Source organism: Mesoplodon bidens, assembly GCF_964165515.1.
Source record: "Mesoplodon bidens genome assembly, chromosome: 17".
Classification (NCBI taxonomy): domain Eukaryota; kingdom Metazoa; phylum Chordata; class Mammalia; order Artiodactyla; family Ziphiidae; genus Mesoplodon; species Mesoplodon bidens.
Genome location: NC_138174.1, coordinates 50,394,160 through 50,412,542, shown reverse-complemented (window position 1 = coordinate 50,412,542; position 18,383 = coordinate 50,394,160). Strand labels below are relative to the sequence as shown.

The following is an 18,383-nucleotide window of genomic DNA, read 5'->3' as shown; positions in this document are numbered from 1 at the left end:
GAACCCTGCTGACACCTTGATCTTGGACTTCTAGCCTCCAGAACTTTAAGACAATAAATTTCTTTTAAGCTACCCACTTTATGGTACTTTGTTACAGCAATGCTTAGCAAACTAAAAATACAGGCACTTACTCCTCAAAGCTTGTCAGATTTCCTACCAGGGCCACTTGCATCCTGACCTCACTTTCACTGGGCACTGTCTTATTCAGTGCTCAGAGTTCACAAATTTGCCTCCAGTTTATTCCAAAGCATCCACAATTATACGTTGTCAATAGCTAACAGATTCTTCCATCACATGACATATCAGTTACCTCTGACACATTTCCCTTACCTTCTGCTCGCTCCTGTGCTTGGGGCGGCCTTATAACCTGGAGGGGACGGTGGAAACCAGGACTGTCTGTTAAGAAATGACATCAATTATAAACATGGTGCTTGAAAGCCTTGACCCCCACCCACATGTCTACTGGGAAAATCTGAAAATAAATTGACAGTTAAAAAGGCAATAAGATGACTTTCCTACAAGGTCTTGGAAATAAAATGAAAACTATTTACTTCCTGCCATAGGAAGTAACTGTCTATATTCCAGGCTATTTGGAATATAGTACACCCCTTTTCCCATTTCCTTTGACACTAAACAATGTAGACATTTCTTTAAAAACAAATCTGGGGGAGGAGCTTCAAGATGGAGGAAGAGTAAGACATGGAGATCACCTTCCTCCTCACAACTACATCAGAAATACATCTACACGTGGAAGAACTCCTACAGAACACCTACTGAACGCTGGCAGAAGACCTCAGACCTCCCAAAAGGCAAGAAACTCCCCACGTACCTGGGTAGGGCAAAAGAAAACAGAATAAACAGAAACAAAAGAATAGGGACGGGACCTGCACCAGTGGGAGGGAGCTGTGAAGGAGGAAAGGTTTCCACACACTAGGAAGCCCCTTCGCGGGCGGAGACTGCGGGTGGCGTGGGGGTGGGGGAAGCTTCAGAGCTGCGGAGGAGAGCGCAGCCACAGGGGTGCGGAGGGCAAAGCGGAGAGATTCCCGCACAGAGGATCGGTGCCGACCGGCACTCACCAGCCCGAGAGGCTTGTCTGCTCACCCGCCGGGGCGGGCGGGGCTGGGAGCTGAGGCTCGGGCTTCGGTCGGAGCGCAGGGAGAGGACAGGGGTTGGCAGCGTGAACACAGCCTGAAGGGGTTAGTGCACCACAGCTGGCCGGGAGGGAGTCCGGGAAAAGTCTGGAGCTGCCGAAGAGGCAAGAGACTTTTTCTTGCCTCTTTGTTTCCTGGTGCGCGAGGAGAGGGGATTAAGAGCGCTGCTTAAAGGAGCTCCAGAGACGGGCGGGGCTATCAGCGCGGACCCCGGAGACGGGCATGAGACGCTAAGGCTGCTGCTGTCGCCACCGAGAAGCCTGTGTGCAAGCACATGTCACTATCCACACCTGCCCTCCCGGGAGCCTGTGCAGCCCGCCACTGCCAGCGTCCTGTGATCCAGGGACAACTTCCCCAGGAGAACACATGGTGCGCCTCAGGCTGGTGCAACGTCACGCCGGCCTCTGCCACGCAGGCTCTCTCCGTATTCGGTACCTCTCCCTCCCCGCAGCCTGAGTGAGCCAGAGCCCCCTAATCAGATGCTACCTTAACCCCATCCTCTCTGAGTAGGGAGCAGGCACCTTCAGGCGACCTACACGCAGGGGCAGGCCAAAATCCAAAGCTGAACCCCAGGAGCTGTGCAAACAAAGAAGAGAAAGGGAAATCTCTCCCAGAAGCCTCAGGAGCAGCAGATTAAAGCTCCACAATCAACTTGATGTACCCTGCAACTGTGGAATACCTGAATAGACAATGAATCATCCCAAATTGAAGAGGTGGACTTCGGGAGCAACAATATATATATGTATTTTTTCCCTTTTTCTCTTTTTCCATGGGGATGACAGGGTCTTGGTGCTCTGACTGGGCGTCAGGTCTGTGCCTCTGAGGTGGGAGAGCCAAGTTCAGGACACTGGTCCACCAGAGACACCCCCCCCCAGCTCCATGTAATATCAAAAAGCGAAAATCTCCCAGAAATTTCCCTCTCAACACCAAGACCCAGCTCCACTCAACGACCAGCAAGCTCCAGTGCTGGAAACCCATTGCCAAACAACTAGCAAGACATGAACACAACCCCATCCATTAGCACAGAGGCTGCCTAAAATCATAGTAAGGTCACAGACACCCCAAAACACAACACCAGATGCAGACCTGCCCACCAGAAAGACAAGATCCAGCCTCATCCACCAGAACACAGGAACTAGTCCCTTCCACCAGGAAGCCTACACACCCACTAAACCAACCTTAGCCACTTGGGGCAGACATGAAAAACAATGGGAGCTACGAACCTGCAGCCTGCGAAAAGGTGACCACAAACACAGTAAGTTAAGCAAAATGAGAAGACAGAGAAGCACACAGCAGATGAAGAAGTAAGGTAAAAATCCACCAGACCAAACAAATGAAGAGGAAATAGGCAGTCTACCTGAAAAAGAATTCAGGGTAATGATAGTAAAGATGATCCAAAATCTTGGAAATAGAATGGAGAAAATACCAGAAACGTTTAACAAGGACCTAGAAGAACCAAAGAGCAAACAGACAATGATGAACAACATAATAAATGAAATTAAAAATTCTCTAGAAGGAATCAATAGCAGAATAACTGAGGCAGAAGAATGGATAAGTGACCTGGAAGATAAAATAGTGGAAATAACTACTGCAGAGCAGAATAAAGAAAAAAGAATGAAAAGAATTGAGGACAGTCTCAGAGACCTCTGCACCAACATTCTAATTATAGGGGTCCCAGAAGAAGAAGAGAAAAAGAAAGGGACTGAGAAAATATTTGAAGAGATTATACTTGAAAACTTCCTTAATATGGGAAAGGAAAGAGTTAATCAAGTCCAGGAAGTGCAGATAATCCCATATAGGATAAATCCAAGGAGAAACATGCCAAGACACATATTAATCAAATTATCAAAAATTAAATACAAAGAAAAAATATTAAAAGCAGCAAGGGAAAACCAACAAATAACATACAAGAGAATCCCCATAAGGTTAACAGCTGATCTTTCAGCAGAAAATCTGCAAGACAGAAGGGGTGGCAGGACATATATAAAGTGATGAAAGGGAAAAACCAAGATTACCCTACACAGCAAGGATCTCATTCAGATTCGACAGAGAAATTAAAACCTTTATAGACAAGCAAAAGCTAAGAGAATTCAGCACCACCAAACCAGCTTTACAACAAAAGCTAAAGGAACTTCCCTAGGCAGAAAACACAAGAGAAGGAAAATTTTTACCTACAATAAAAACCAAAAACAATTAAGAAAATGTTAATAGGAACATACATATCAATAATTACCTTAAATGTACATGGTTTAAATGCTCCAACCAAAAGACACAGACTGGCTGAATGGATACAAAAACAAGACCGGTATATATTCTGTCTACAATAGACCCACTTCAAACTTAGGGACACATACAGATTTAAAGTGAGGGGATGGAAAATGCCATAGCAGACAAATAGACTTTAAAATAAAGACTATTAGAAGAGACAAAGAAGGACACTACATAATGATCAAGGGATCAATCCAAGAAGAAGATATAACAACTGTAAATATTTATGCACCCAACATAGGAGCACCTCAATACATAAGGCAAATGCTAACAGTCATAAAAGGAGAAATCGACAGTAACACAATCATAGTAGGGGACTTAATACCCCACTTTCACCAATGGAGAGATCATCCAAAATGAAAATAAATAAGGAAACACAAGCTTTAAATGACACATTAAACAAGATGGGCTTAATTGTTATTTATAGGACATTCCATCCAAAAACAACAGAATACAATTTCTTCTCAAGTGCTCATGGAACATTCTCCAGGATAGATCATATCTTGGGTCACAAATCAAGCCTCGGTAATTTTAAGAAAATTGAAATCATATCAAATATCTTTTCCAACCACAATGCTATGAGACTAGATATCAATTACAGGAACAAATTTGTAAAAAATACAAACACATGGAGGATAAACAATACACTAGTAAATAACCAAGAGATCACTAAAGAAATCAAAGAGGATACCAAAAAATACCTAGAAACAAATGACAATGAAAACACAGTGACCCAAAACCTATAGGATGCAGCAAAAGCAGTTCTAAGAAGGAAGTTTATAGCAATACAATCCTACCTTAAGAAACAAGAAACATCTCAAATAAACAACCTAACCATACACTTAAAGCAATTAGAGAAAGAAGAACAAAAGAACCCCAAAGTTAGCAGAAGGAAAGAAATCATAAAGATCAGATGAGAAATAAATGAAAAAGAAATGAAGGAAACAGTAGCAAAGATCAATAAAACTAAAAGCTGGTTCTTTGAGAAGATAAACAAAATTGATAACCAATTAGCCAGACTCATCAAGAAAATAAGGGAGAAGACTCAAACCAACAGAATTAGAAATGAAAAAGGAAAAGTAACAACTGACACTGCAGAAATACAAAGGATCGTGAGACATTAATACAAGCAACTATATACCAATAAAGTGGACAACCTGGAAGAAATGGACAAATTCTTAGAAAAGCACAGCCTTCTGAGACTGAACCAGGAAGAAATAGAATATATAAACAGACCAGTCACAAGCACTGACATTCAAACTGTGATTAAAAATCTTCCAACAAACAAAAGCCCAGGACCAGATGGCTTCACAGGCGAATTCTATCAAACATTTACAGAAGAGCTAACACCTATCTTTCTCAAACTCTTCCAAAATATAGCAGAGGGAGGAACACTCCCAAAGTCATTCTATGAGGCCACCATCACCCTGATACCAAAACAACACAAAGATGTCACAAAGAAAGAAAACTACAGGTCAGTATCACTGAGGAACATAGATGAAAATATCCTCAACAAAATACTCACAAACAGAACGCAATAGCACATTAAAAGGATCATACACCATGATCAAGTGGGGTTTATCCCAGGAAGCAAGGATTCTTCAATACATGCAAATCAATCAGTGTGATACACCACATTAATAAACTGAAGAATAAAAACCATATGATCATCTCAATAGAGGCATAAAACTCTTTTGACAAAATTGAACAACCATTTATGATAAAAACCCTCCAGAAAGTAGGCATGGAGGGAACTTACCTCAACATAATAAAGGCCATATATGACAAACTCACAGACAACATCTCCTCAGTGGTGAAAAACTGAAACCATTTCCACTAAGATCAGGAACAAGACAAGGTTGCCCACTCTCACCACTATTATTCAACATATTTTTGGAAGCTTTAGCCACAGCGATCAGAGAATAAAAAGAAATAAAAGGAATCCAAATTGGAAAAGAAGAAGTAAAGCAGTCACTGTTTGCAGATGACATGATACTATACATAGAGAATCCTAAAGATGCTACCAGAAAACTACTAGAGCTAATCAATGAATTTGGTAAAGTAGCAGGATACAAAATTAATGCACACAAATCTCTTTCATTCCTATACACTAATGATGAAAAATCTGTAAGTGAAATTAAGGAAACGCTCCCATTTACCATTGCAACAAAAAGAATAAAATACCTAGGAATAAACCTACCTAAGGAGACAAAAGACTGGTATACAGAAAACTATAAGACACTGATGAAAGAAATTAAAGATGATACAAATAGATGGACAGATATACCATGTTCCTGGACTGGAAGAATGAACATTGTGAAAATGACTATACTACCCAAAGCAATGTACAGATTCAATGCATTCCCTATCAAACTACCAATGGCATTTTTCAGACCTAGAACAAACCTAGAACAAAAAATTTCACAATTTGTATGGAAACACAAAGGACTGCGAATAGTCAAAGCAACCTTGAGAAAGAAAAACGCACCTGGAGGAATCAGGCTCCCTGATTTCAGACTATACTACAAAGCTACAGTAATCAAGACAGTATGGTACTGGCACAAAAACAGAAATGTAAATCAATGGGACAGGAGAGACAGCCCAGAGATAAACCCACGCACCTATGGTCACCTAATTTTTGATAAAGGAAGCAAGAATATACAATGGAGAAAAGAAAGCCTCTTCAATAAGTGGTGCTGGGAAAACTGGACAGCTACATGTAAAAGAATGAAATTAGAACACTCCCTAACACCATACACAAAAATAAACTCAAAATGGATTAAAGACGTAAATGTAAGGCCAGACACTATCAAACTCTTAGAGGAAAACATAGGCAGAACACTCTATGACATAAATCACAGCAAGATCCTTTTTGACCCACCTCCTAGGGAAATGGAAATTAAAACAAAAATAAACAAATGGGACCTAATGAAACTTAAAAGTTTTTGCACAGCAAAGAAAACCATAAACGAGACAAAAAGACAACCCTCAGAATGGGAGAAAATATTTGCAAATGAAGCAACTGACAAAGGATTAATCTCCAAAATTTACAACCAGTTCATGCCACTCAACATCAAATAAACAAACAACCCAATCCAAAAATGGGCAGAAGACATACATAGACATTTCTCCAAAGATGATATACAGATTGCCAACAAACACATGAAAGAATGCTCAACATCATTAATCATTAGAGAAATGCAAATCAAAACTACAATGAGATATCATCTCACACCAGTCAGAATGGCCATCATCAAAAAAATGTACAAACAATACATGCTGGAGAGGGTGTGGAGAAAACCCTCTTGCACTGTTGGTGGGAATGTAAATTGATACAGCCACTGTGAGAACAGTATGGACCTTCCTTAAAAAACTAAAAATAGAAATACCATATGACCCAGCAATCCCACTACTGGGCATATACCCTGAGAAAACCATAATTCAAAAAGAGTCACGTATCACAATGTTCATTGCAGCTCTATTTACAATAGCCAGGACATGGAAGCAACCTAAGTGTCCATCGACAAATGAATGGATAAAGAAGATGTGGCACATATATACAATGGAATATTACGCAGCCATAAAAAAGAAACGAAATTGTGTTATTTGTAGTGAGGTGGATGGACCTAGAGTCAGTCATACAGAGTGAAGTAAGTCAGAAAGAGAAAAACATATACCGTATACTAACACATATATATGGAATCAAAAAAAATGGTCATGAAGAACCTATGGGCAGGACGGGAATAAAGACACAGACCTACTAGAGAATGGACTTGAGAACATGGGCAGGGGGAAGGGTAAACTGGGACAATGTGAGAGAGTGGCATGGACATGTATACACTACCCAGTGTAAATCTGATAGCTAGTGGGAAGCAGCTGCATAGCACAGGGAGATCAGCCTGGTGCCTTGTGACCACCTAGGGGGTGGGATAGGTATGGTGGGAGGGAGGGAGACGCAAGAGGGAAGAGTTATGGGGATATATGTATATGTATAGCTGATTCACTTTGTTATAAAGCAGAAACAAACACACCATTGTAAAGCAATTATACTCCAATGAAAATGTTAAAAAAAAAGTCTGAAGGAAATCTGGAAAATAATAACTTTTGTTGAATCTAGATGGTAAGCTCATGGTTGCTTATCATCAAAACACCTCTCTTTGTCTTTATTTTTCTGCATTTCTGAAACATTTCATAATAAAAATAACAACAATCTTGTGCTCTACTCAAAATACGGTTTTAAAGAAATACTGTATAATAGGAATCTCTGACAAGTAAGAATATTGAAAATGTAAATGAACACCACAGCAATGCTAACCTCAATTTTATATAGATGCATATATATATATATGTGTGTGTGTGTGTGTGTGTGTGTATACACACACACATATATATCCAATTAGGTGTCTTCACATTACCAGGACATAATTTTAATTGGTAGAGATAGCTAAGGACTCTGTCAAAAAGAATAAGTTAAGGATCAAAAATGAAGCTATTCAGAGGAGAGTAATATAGCCTAGAGAAGGAAAGTAAGGGATAAGGACAGGAGACTCCTTTAAATTCTTGGAGCTGATCTATTCTCTGAGGCATCACAGGACTGAACTAAGGTGGGATGGGAGGAAATCAAAGCAGATTTCAGCTCATTGCAATCCCTGAGAGCTAGTCAAGGCATATCACAAAAGTGAGAGTCGTATTGCTGGCTTCAGTGGTCCTGAATTATGCCTAACCTGTCAGAGGAAAGATTCTTGCACTGGGTAGGAGATTGAACTAATTGACCTTAAATTTCCCTTCCAACCTTTCTCAACAGACAAAGAATCGGTGGGGGGGATGTGAAATTTGGGTCTAAAAGAAAGGTGATCGTATTTTCTGAGACTGTAGATACAACCAAAATTCCGACTGCAGGAGAAAATAGAATCAGCCATTTCTCTCCAGGAGGCCTATAGCAGCACCATGACCGTCAGACAGTCCATCAACAAACACTGAGCAGCTACCCTATACCAGGCATAGTCCTAGGAGCAGGCAAAGAAAATAAGAAAATTTCAAAAGCACTGAGGTTCACGAATGCTTGTTTTCCATTTGCATCATGATTCACCAGCACAGTGTTCTCTTCAACATGCAAAAATCACTTCCACCATCATATTTTGTCACATGGAGAATATTGCACCACCAAAGTCTAGCTCCTCTTCCATGCCTACTAGATAAATGGAACTTAGCACAGGCAAAAATGCGAGGCCACGCAGGGGAAGCTGAAAGAGGAATGACCACAAGAACACAGACTGAGGCCTCAAGACGTGGCCTTTGACTCTGTACTTGCAAGTAGCACAATGCACAGAGCAGAGGAGGCATCCAAGATGCAGGCTGGTTTCAGGAGCATAGTGACACTTGGCCACACTGCAGTTATTACACAGAGGGCAGGAATTCCCTGTAGTAGGACTCTGTTAAAATGTATTACCTGAAGTAGCTTGCCCTTTAATATCTGAGCTCCGTCATCAAAACATTACCTAGTTATTCAAGACCCTAAGACAGCATACTTGAAAAAGAGATCAGATTTGTGGTTACCAGAGGCAGGGGAATCAGGTGGATTGGAGGAAGGTGGGCAAAAGGTACAAACTTGCCTTTTTGGGTTTTTTGCCCTTTAGACCAATTTATTTTATATCCATTTAAAATATCATTCAACAAAGGACAATGGAGTTATAAGATAACTAAGTTCTAGGGGTGTAAAGTATAACATGATGACTATAGTTAACACTCCTGTATGATATATAGGAAAGTTGTTAAGAGAATAGATCCTAAGAGTTCTCATCAAAAGGAGGATTGTTTTCTTTTCTTTTTATTGACATAAGGATGTTATATGAGATGATAGGTGGATATCAATTAAACCTATTGGAGTGATCACACTATATGTAAATCAAACCATCACACTGTACACCTTAAACATACACAGTGTTGTATGTCAGTTATTTCTCAATAAAATTGGGGGGAAAAAGCTGGCATATTTGAAAGGGAGATTGTGGGTGGAAGGGAAAGGACTGAGGTTTGAGGACAGGAGTAGCCAGTAGGCACTGGATCCCTGGGAAGGGAGGAGGGAATAATGAGGAAGGGCAGAGCAACTTCTGGACGCTGCCTGGGGGCCTTGGTGGATGTTTTGGTTCAGAAATTAATAAAGAATAATCCCTTGGAACTGCAGCAAGAGATAGTCCCAACGAGCCCATCATACCTCTTTTTCTTTACAGGAGTAGTAGCAGAGTTGGAAGCTGGGGTGTTGGTGGCATTTGCACTGATCAAACCTCCAGGTTGCCTGTTTCATCACAAGAACAAACAATGATCACATTCCTGAAACTTTTCCATTCTACCCCACCTTTGAAAGGTCTTATAATCTACTCATATTCCCACCTGCTCTGAATCCATCACAAAATATTTCACTTGAGCATGAAAGAGCAACAACAGAAAAAGTTCTTCCTTAGTTTACTATTTTACAAATTGCCAGGCTATCATCCAAATAATTAAAACCGAAGGAATTGAATGAAGAAGTCATTCATTATATGACATGGTGTGTCTGAAACCCAGACCAATCAATTCCAATGTCCTATGGATTCCTACATATATTTTTTGATCCTGTACATGTTGTGACTAACAGAATCATATTGAAATTTTTTGCATTAAAAGCATTAGTTTGTTTAAGAAAATATTTAAAAATCACAGCATTTTAAATCTCTATTTAGCGTTTATTAATATATGCGGACCCTCAAAAAAAATGGAACTCACTCAGGCCTTTTTCAACTACTGAAGGTGCAGTCCAGTGTGAAAATTACTTTATTTGTAAATATAAATTTAAAAACCAACTAAGTTTTCAAAAATCTACCTAGTTTGATTGTTTATAACCACTGTTAGTACAGGGAAAATGTATTTTGTCTACATAGATGGTTAGCAAAGCCATGATTTCATGACTAAGTTGTATTGTAGATACGATGGGTGTTTTGGGAGCAAGTGAAATGTGCAAGAAGAAAGAGTTGCCATAGGAATAGGGAAAAAATTAAAAGGTTCTAGATTTAAAAAAAAAGAAAAAAAAGAATGACTTAAGTTTTGGTGTTTGGTTAGAGGAGAAGTGCTTCAGTGTAAAAGTCCAGACAGAAAACACTTGAAATTTTGTGGAGCATTTCAATATTTCTACTATTCAACTCTGCCAAAGCTATGAGGGCTTGGCTGAACTACAATGAAACTTTGGTCTGAGGGCGGTATATCCTGATTTTTCTTGGACACATAGGAAGAAATACACTTTATTCTTAAAATGTAATGTCAGTTAGAAAAGTACATACATCTTTGTCTCTTCTGGTGACCGAAACGTGGACACGTTTCTGGTAAGAAAAAAAGAAGGCAAAGTTTGAGCAGCAACAAAGAATGAATTCTTGCATCAATTTGCAATTGTCCATGAATTTAGAGTTATTATTTTTAAAAGTTAACATTATTTGTGAGAAAGAAAAAGAAAGCATCAGTATTTGAACAAATTTGAAAAGTTGATCTCATGATTTTTTTACCTTTTGTGTATTAGATTCCAAAAGAAATTTTTTTTCTTTAGAAAATTCATTATCTTTTAAGCCCCGTGTTTTTGTTTGCTGGGTTCAGTAATTTTCTTTAACAGTAGGAATGTAAATTGACGTTTACATGTATTTCATAATCTTGCCACCAGGATAACTTAAACAGAAACATAAATGTGGTAAGAATGATTGCCTGAAGCAATGAACTCTCTTGATTTTGAAGCCAGAAGTAAGACTTTATTTTCCTTTAACCATGAGCAGGAGTAAAGTTTTTATGCCAGAATTATTTGTGTGAAAAAAAAATAGAGGATGAGAATTCACAGAAAGATATTAGGCAGGACTGAAGAATCCTACTTAATATCAAGTAAATAAGTAACGCTTAGAAAAATATTGTATTACTTGAGCCTTTCCCAAAGTTAGTAGATACTAGTACCTATTGGTTTGTCGGTTATCCAGGGTATTGGCCTTATATGTTTTAGCAGCATCATTTCTGTCTGAGATCCTTTATAAAGAAATAAGACAAAAGTCTGGGTGAACGTTTAGATTATTAAACTCCCTTCAGACCTCGTTCTTGCTATAATCACTTCACAACAGAAACTTTCTCTGGTAAAAACAATTGCTTTTCAGGTGTTACATGTTAGAAAATTTTGCAATTAAAAAGAAAAGCTACAACAAAATCTATTTATGAGGCTATTTTGATACAGTTTGCAACTTTTAAAGTTTATGTTTTTCAACTAGCCTTTCTGACTCATTTGAGCATTTAACTCATTAAGTATTTCATATTCATTGTTGTTTAATAATATATCTAGCCAATGACAGTACTTTCTATGTCGCTAAAAGGAATCAATGGAAGACTTAAGCAATTAAAAAAAAATGTTTTGTGGCATAGACAATGCTATATGCTTGTCAAACTCTTTTTTTCCTCCTGGGCACACAGGAAGACCATATTTTGCAATCTTCATTACAATTAAGGTGGGACCATATGATTGCATTCTAAACTAAAGAGTGTGGGCAGAAATACTATCCATGACTCCCAAACCCATCATAAAACCTCTTGTGTGATCCTCCATGCTCTTTCTTCCCCTTCTGCTATGGCTTTGATGCCCATGGGTTAAGATGGCAGCATTAAAACCTAGGAAAGAACCTAGGTCCCTGAGTCCTTCCATGGAACAGGGTCGTCCCCTAATTTTCCAGCCAATCACTTTGGACTCTGAGGGGAGTAAGCAGTTATCTTCTATCAGGCTAACCAACCAAGATTCGGAGGCAGGAGAAGGAATTTGTTACAAGGGTTGCTGTACCCTGGCAAATTTGCTTACACTGACGAACACATTTTGTTAATAGGCCCTGTGGACCATCAGAGGTTTTAAACCCTCTAAACTCAGGTCTCCACCAGGAGGGTAGTTCTGGAAAAGGTGTGTTTGTCTGTCCTTTGGGTCCTAAGACAAGCTAGGAGTCCTGTAGTCTGCAGGCCAGAGGTGGGTCTCACAACCACAACCCTGTTCTGTCCCTTCCTGCCAGGAAGCACACACCGGATAGGAAAGCTCTTCCTGAGACATGGGGCTGTCTTCTGGAGCATTCTGCAGGCTTGCTCAAAGCTAGGATGTGGCAAAATTAGGCTCCAGAAAACAAAAGATCAGCAAGCTTCTTCTGTTGATCCCATACTATGCGTCTACTATAACTTTCTCTAAACTTTCACTTTTATCATCCACTTTAGTACAGGGCTTTATAAACTGTTCCTGGGAAGAAGGACACTAACCTTGCCTTGTTCTAAAAAAAAGAAAATTCATGATAGAAAAATATGGCTTAATTGTCATAGCTTTAAAATGATTTCAACTCCTAGATGTCACTTTGACATTGGGTAAATAACCCTAATCGTTAAAATTCTATGAGTCAACCCCAAATAGTTTCTGTTTATGGTACGTAATGCCACAAACTGCTAACTCTTGAATGTAAAAAGGAAGAAAGGTTGGAATCCTCCAGAGCTCCATATTCTCAATAGACTGTTCACAATACAGGTATTATCTTGTACAGAATGAATCCAAGTATTAAAAACCCATGATGATCTCTCAGGTGATCATAGGCCAAAGACTATAAGTAAATTCCCTGTACTAATTGCTACTGAGCCTCTGATGTGTTTATATTTAAAGAGCTCCGCAGTAAACCACTGTGAATACCATAAGATGTCAGGTAATCCTAAATCTTAAATCTTAAATGTTCTGTGGAAACTACTGAGCGTTTATAGCTGTCTGTGAGATCCTCATATAAGATAATCTTGGGAAATTGCTACTCGGGTACAGGGAAAATGACAATCTGTCTAAAGAAAACAGAGCGTTAATTTCAAACACCTTTAAGGTTTAAATAAAGGAGAGTTCTGAGGTTACAGTTAAATGAAGTTAATCAAAATTCTACTGTGTTGATCTATGTGGGCAATACTGCATGTAATAATAAAAATAGCTACCTGCTACTCTTTGCCACTCATCTTATACAATTTCCTCTACTCTTCAGAACATCCCTACAAGGTAGGTGTAATTATTTTCACTTTATAGATGAAGAAATGGAGTCTCAGAGAAGGTGGGTGGCTTTCTCTCAGCCACACAGCTGGGAAGTAGTCTATCTCCAAAGTCTTCCCAGTAGGCCCCAATGTCGTACACCTGGTTCTGTAGTGTAATTGTTCCAATACTCATGATCAATATGTCTTTCTTCAGTTGTTATTTTTCACCTCCACTATCTCTTTCACTCCACTAGGGGAATCAGTGTCTAAACAATATTGGAGAGAACTCTAAACCATCATTCCAATGCATTCATCAATGTCTTATTACTTAGGGAGATTAACTTTGTACTTCTCTTAGAAACTAATTTTCTGCCAAGTTGTAATATGAGATTAATAGGAGTCAGTCTTAGAGACAGGAAATACCTAAACAATATAACTAGCAGCAGAATCCAAACAACCCAAGGAAAAGTAACACTTCCATAACCAAACACTAGAGGGCTCCTTAACCTAGGTTTTCCAAATTAGTCAAGAAACCACCTTCAGGGTTTGCGTCATAGTGTATGCATGTACACAATTATTTACTTATATTTCTTTAGAACACTTCATATTTTTACCAACAGATGTATATGTTAAAAGGGAACTCTTCAAATGTAAAGTCAGTACTTTTCTCCTACTCATTTATTATATGCGTTAGTATTGAAATGGCACACATACTCACACAGCTGATACATTTGATCATCTACCTCCCAAAATTATTTCACCTCTTGCACTTGGAGTGGCCTGCATGATAGGAGTCTGACTCTTGTTATGAGGACTTGCCTTTCTTTACAGACTCCTGTGTTCTCTCCCTCACATCTGTTCCCACACTTACAGAGATGGAGCTCACTCGTGGGAGACAGACACGACCTGCGGAAGGACCTGACCAGGATACTTCCAAACATGAGCCGCTAAACCTCTGTGTAAATAAAGCAGGGAATCTCTGGCCTCATTTTCTAGTTTACAAAATGAAGGTTTGGGCTAGGTTGGTGGCTCTGAATTTTGGCTGCACATCAGCATCCCTTCCTAAGCTTTAAAAAATGTCTGAGTCCTCCTTCAGACTAATTAGAATTTGGGGGATGAGAGCTGGTGGGACCAAGTTATCAGCAGAGTTAAAAATCTCTCTAGGTAATTCTAATTTGTCGCTGAGGCTGAGAACGACTCAATTAGCTTGCCTGTGAGGCCTGGTCTAGTGTATCGCTAAGTTCCAAGGCTCTATCTTGACTGGCCTGATAAAAGCTTTCAGACACACAGCCTACAAAGGCTTAGGTCTCCCACATGTTTACCTTTCTTGAGACATAATTATCTCACTTGCAATTACATTCCTAGAAGTAGAGTTTCCGTCCTCAACTAGCAGTGTAATAGGACAGCCTGCAAGGCCGAGGTGAACAGGCAGAAGTACTAGGACTTCTCTCACAAACTGATTTCTGTCAAGGTTGTTAATTACAAGAGAGAAGTCGCCTCCTTAGGGATACCAGGGCTGATTGTCTGCTATTCCGGAGATTGACTTAAAAAGCTATAAAGAAGCTACTGTTGTTCCAAGACTGCTGGTTTTCAAGGCTACCATGGAGCTGGGGAGAGGAATAGGTGAACAGGAAGCTTTAAAATGTGGCAATTCGTGCCGTTCTTACTGACAGCCAACTCTTTTTCTTGAATAAACACGTAGCAAATTGTTTCAAGCCTTTGGTTAATTTCCAGAGTTCTGAAAAAGTTGATTTTGACAGTTTTTTCCAGTGTTAATACTTTTCTGGAGGAGTGGATTTTTGGAGGTCCTTACTCTGCCGTTTGGAAGTACTTCTCTCTTATTTGCAGAGTTCTTTATAAACTCTGGATACAAGTGTGTTTTTTTTAATCAGATATATGATTTGCAAATATTTTCTCCTTGTCTTTGGTTTGATTTTTATCTCTTAACAGTATCTTTCAAAAAGTAGAGACTATCAATTTTGATGGACTTCAATAAATCAATTAAATCATTTTTTTAAAAAAGCTATGAAGAGTGCAGAAGTGCATGCATTTGCTGTATTAATTGGCACAGGCATGGTGTGAATATAGAATCTATTAGATGCCATACGTTTCAGCATATGTGCTTCAATTGTAGCGGGTGGCATGTTTGTCTCCAAAAGCAGCACATCTTTAGCTACAGGGAGTGGCTTCAACTATAAATGGCCTCAGGTATTCACTATGTCTAGATTCCCAATAACATGTTAACTTTGTTCTTTACTTATGCCTAATAAGCACCTCTACCAAATATAAAATTAAAATGTGACTTTTAGCATTTACACTTCAACTTGAATATATATTCCTCAATTTTCTATATAGGGATGAGCCCTTCTTTTCCCTCTAAGACTGAGCCAATAACAGGCTCAGCCAATGACTCATTCCACAGCCATATGGTGACTCCACTGCCGAAAGAGTAGTTGCACTTTCTAAAGTAAAGAGCTAATGTCTTTATCCTAGAGCAGATCAAAACTACTGTATTATTAAAATGTACAGTCTTGGGGCTTCCCTGGTGGCGCAGTGGTTGAGAGTCTGCCTGCTAATGCAGGGGACACGGGTTCGAGCCCTGGTCTGGGAGGATCCCACGTGCCGCGGAGCGGCTAGGCCCGTGAGCCACAGCTACTGAGCCTGTGCGTCTGGAGCCTGTGCTCCGCAGCGGGGGAGGCCGCGATGGTGGGAGGCCCGCGCACCGCGATGAAGAGTGGCCCCCGCTTGCCACAGCTGGAGAAAGCCCTCGCACAGAAACGAAGACCCAACACAGCAAAAATAAATAAATTAATTAAACTCCTACCCCCAACATAAAAAAAAAAAATGTACAGTCTCTCCATAAGGTAATTATACAGAAACTGCTGTTTCTCTGCCTCTGGGATGGAAAGACCAAAGTTAGAATAAGAACTGGCTACTCACACACACAAAAACTATATTCTCCATTTAAAGTTGAACAGACCACATGCAGTGCTCACCCCACCTATATTCAAACCAGTTTCTTCAGACTTTTTCCTATTGATCTACTACTAGCAAGATTTTAGGAAAATGGCATATCAAGTCAAGATTTTGTGAGTTTTGAAGAAGAAGATAATTCAATCTTTATAGTCCTTCTGTCCCTGGAGATAAAATATCATGGTTCAAAACTTACTTTGGTAAACATTTAAATGTCTCATGCTTTATAAGAAACTGGATTTAACGTATGTTACACATTCCGCTTGCGTGGTTCAAAACACCTTACCTGTCCGAAGTGTCATCAGATCTGTACAAACTGATTGTGGCTTTTGGCTCATCACTCTCGTTTGTTTTCCTGTAGCAAAAAATAATTATAGAAAGATCAAATAAATTACAAAAAATCGTTATAAAACTTATCATGGATTTGGTAAAATTTTGTCCTATTCGGGTAGGAGATGTACATGTTACAGATTTGGAGTACCGAAATCTTCCCAGGATTTGACTTGGATAGGATAAAATATAGCAAGCCCTATTCCCCATGTTAATAAAAGAATTCTTCTCTAGGTCCAATTATTCTAATTACAATGTAACAAATTCAAATTGGTGATAAGGATATGTAAAACAAGCAACACAACATGCAAAATGGTTAATAACTAATATGTAGTGTTTTCAATGTTGTTGATTTTTATATAATAGGAACTCAGTCCCTTATAATCAGCTATATTTTGTTTGCAGTTTCAGCAGAGCCATAAGCCAGCACAACAGCTACATACAAGTTGCTTCATTATAAGTTCAGCACCGTGGACAGGGTTGAGAGAAGAGACCTTGCTGGCAGAAAAGAGGGAGGGAGAGAAAAGAAAAAAAGGAAAAGAGAGAAACAGGAGACACTGGAAAGAAATGAAAAGAAGACAGTGGGGGAATAGAGAAAGGATGGATGGGAAGGATAGGAGAAGAGAGGGGAGACCAGGAGAAGAAGGGAGAGGAGAGACAGAGGCAGAGAGTTAAGGCGGACAGATTAGTAGAAAAAAAAAGGAGTGGGGAGAAGATGAGAAAATAAGGGAAAAGAAGATAGAAGGCCCAATAGTAGGAACGATGATCATCAAAGCAGTGGAGATATCTTGATCAGACAGGTCAATCAGCAAAAAAAAAAAAAAAAAAAGAAGCCTGTTTAATGCTTTATGTGATACAGGGAAAGCAAGCTTTATGTGATACAGGGAAAGCAATCTCTTTGGAGAATTATACCATGATTTACAGTTTGCATTTCAAAGCATCACTTGAAGCTGACAGATCAAACATATTGAATCAGAAAAAAGTATTAAAACAGTATACAGTTTAACATGTAATTTTAAACTTGTAGTATATCTTTATTAAGCAAGTATTTGGAGGTAAACGATATACTGTGCTGATGACTGTGAGGAAGTCGAGAATGAATTATCTGTAACCCCTACACACATAGAGCTAGAGGGACAAATCAGACATACGTCCAAGTGCAACAAGTGGTCAGTGTCGTAGAAAAGGTTCAGGTCAAGTGCAAGGAAGTTTGAAGCTGAGAAAGCTTATTTGTAGAGGTGGGGATCACAGAAGGCTTTCAGGATGAGGTGCAGGTGGAGCTGGGTCTTGGAGGATAAATAGACATGAACAAACAGAGGTAGAAGGAATAGTGTCGGTTAAAGCAAGAATAAGGTTAAAAAAGGCCTAATGCAATTCCCCGCATTTTTAAAGAAACTCAGAGTGAAATCATAGGGTGTTTCACCAGCAGGTGTAATACATGAGTGCAGATAGGTGCTGCAGGGCCACCTGACCCCCTTCCAGAAAACAGCCCCTTTTGCAGATGCTACTGTTTTATGTCTCATTAGCAGCTTTATTCTTCCAGGCACTTATCACCACATGACATATTACATTGTGTTTGTTTATTTTCAGTCTCTCCCTCCTCCACCTTCAACTAGGAAGCAAGTTCTATGAAAGCAG

General features: G+C 39.5%; 1 protein-coding gene across 1 annotated transcript in view; it reads right to left on the bottom strand.

Moving 5' to 3' along the window:
* SCEL (sciellin) overlaps positions 1-18,383 on the bottom strand; it is a 330,241-nt gene that overhangs the window by 88,019 nt on the left and 223,839 nt on the right. The window contains exons 14-18 of the mRNA XM_081214834.1: positions 16,702-16,770; positions 11,385-11,453; positions 10,733-10,771; positions 9,634-9,714; positions 331-396 (exon numbers count right to left, since the gene is read on the bottom strand). Coding sequence (XP_081070960.1) covers positions 331-396; positions 9,634-9,714; positions 10,733-10,771; positions 11,385-11,453; positions 16,702-16,770 — 324 coding nt within the window. The remainder of the gene's footprint in view (positions 1-330; positions 397-9,633; positions 9,715-10,732; positions 10,772-11,384; positions 11,454-16,701; positions 16,771-18,383) is intronic.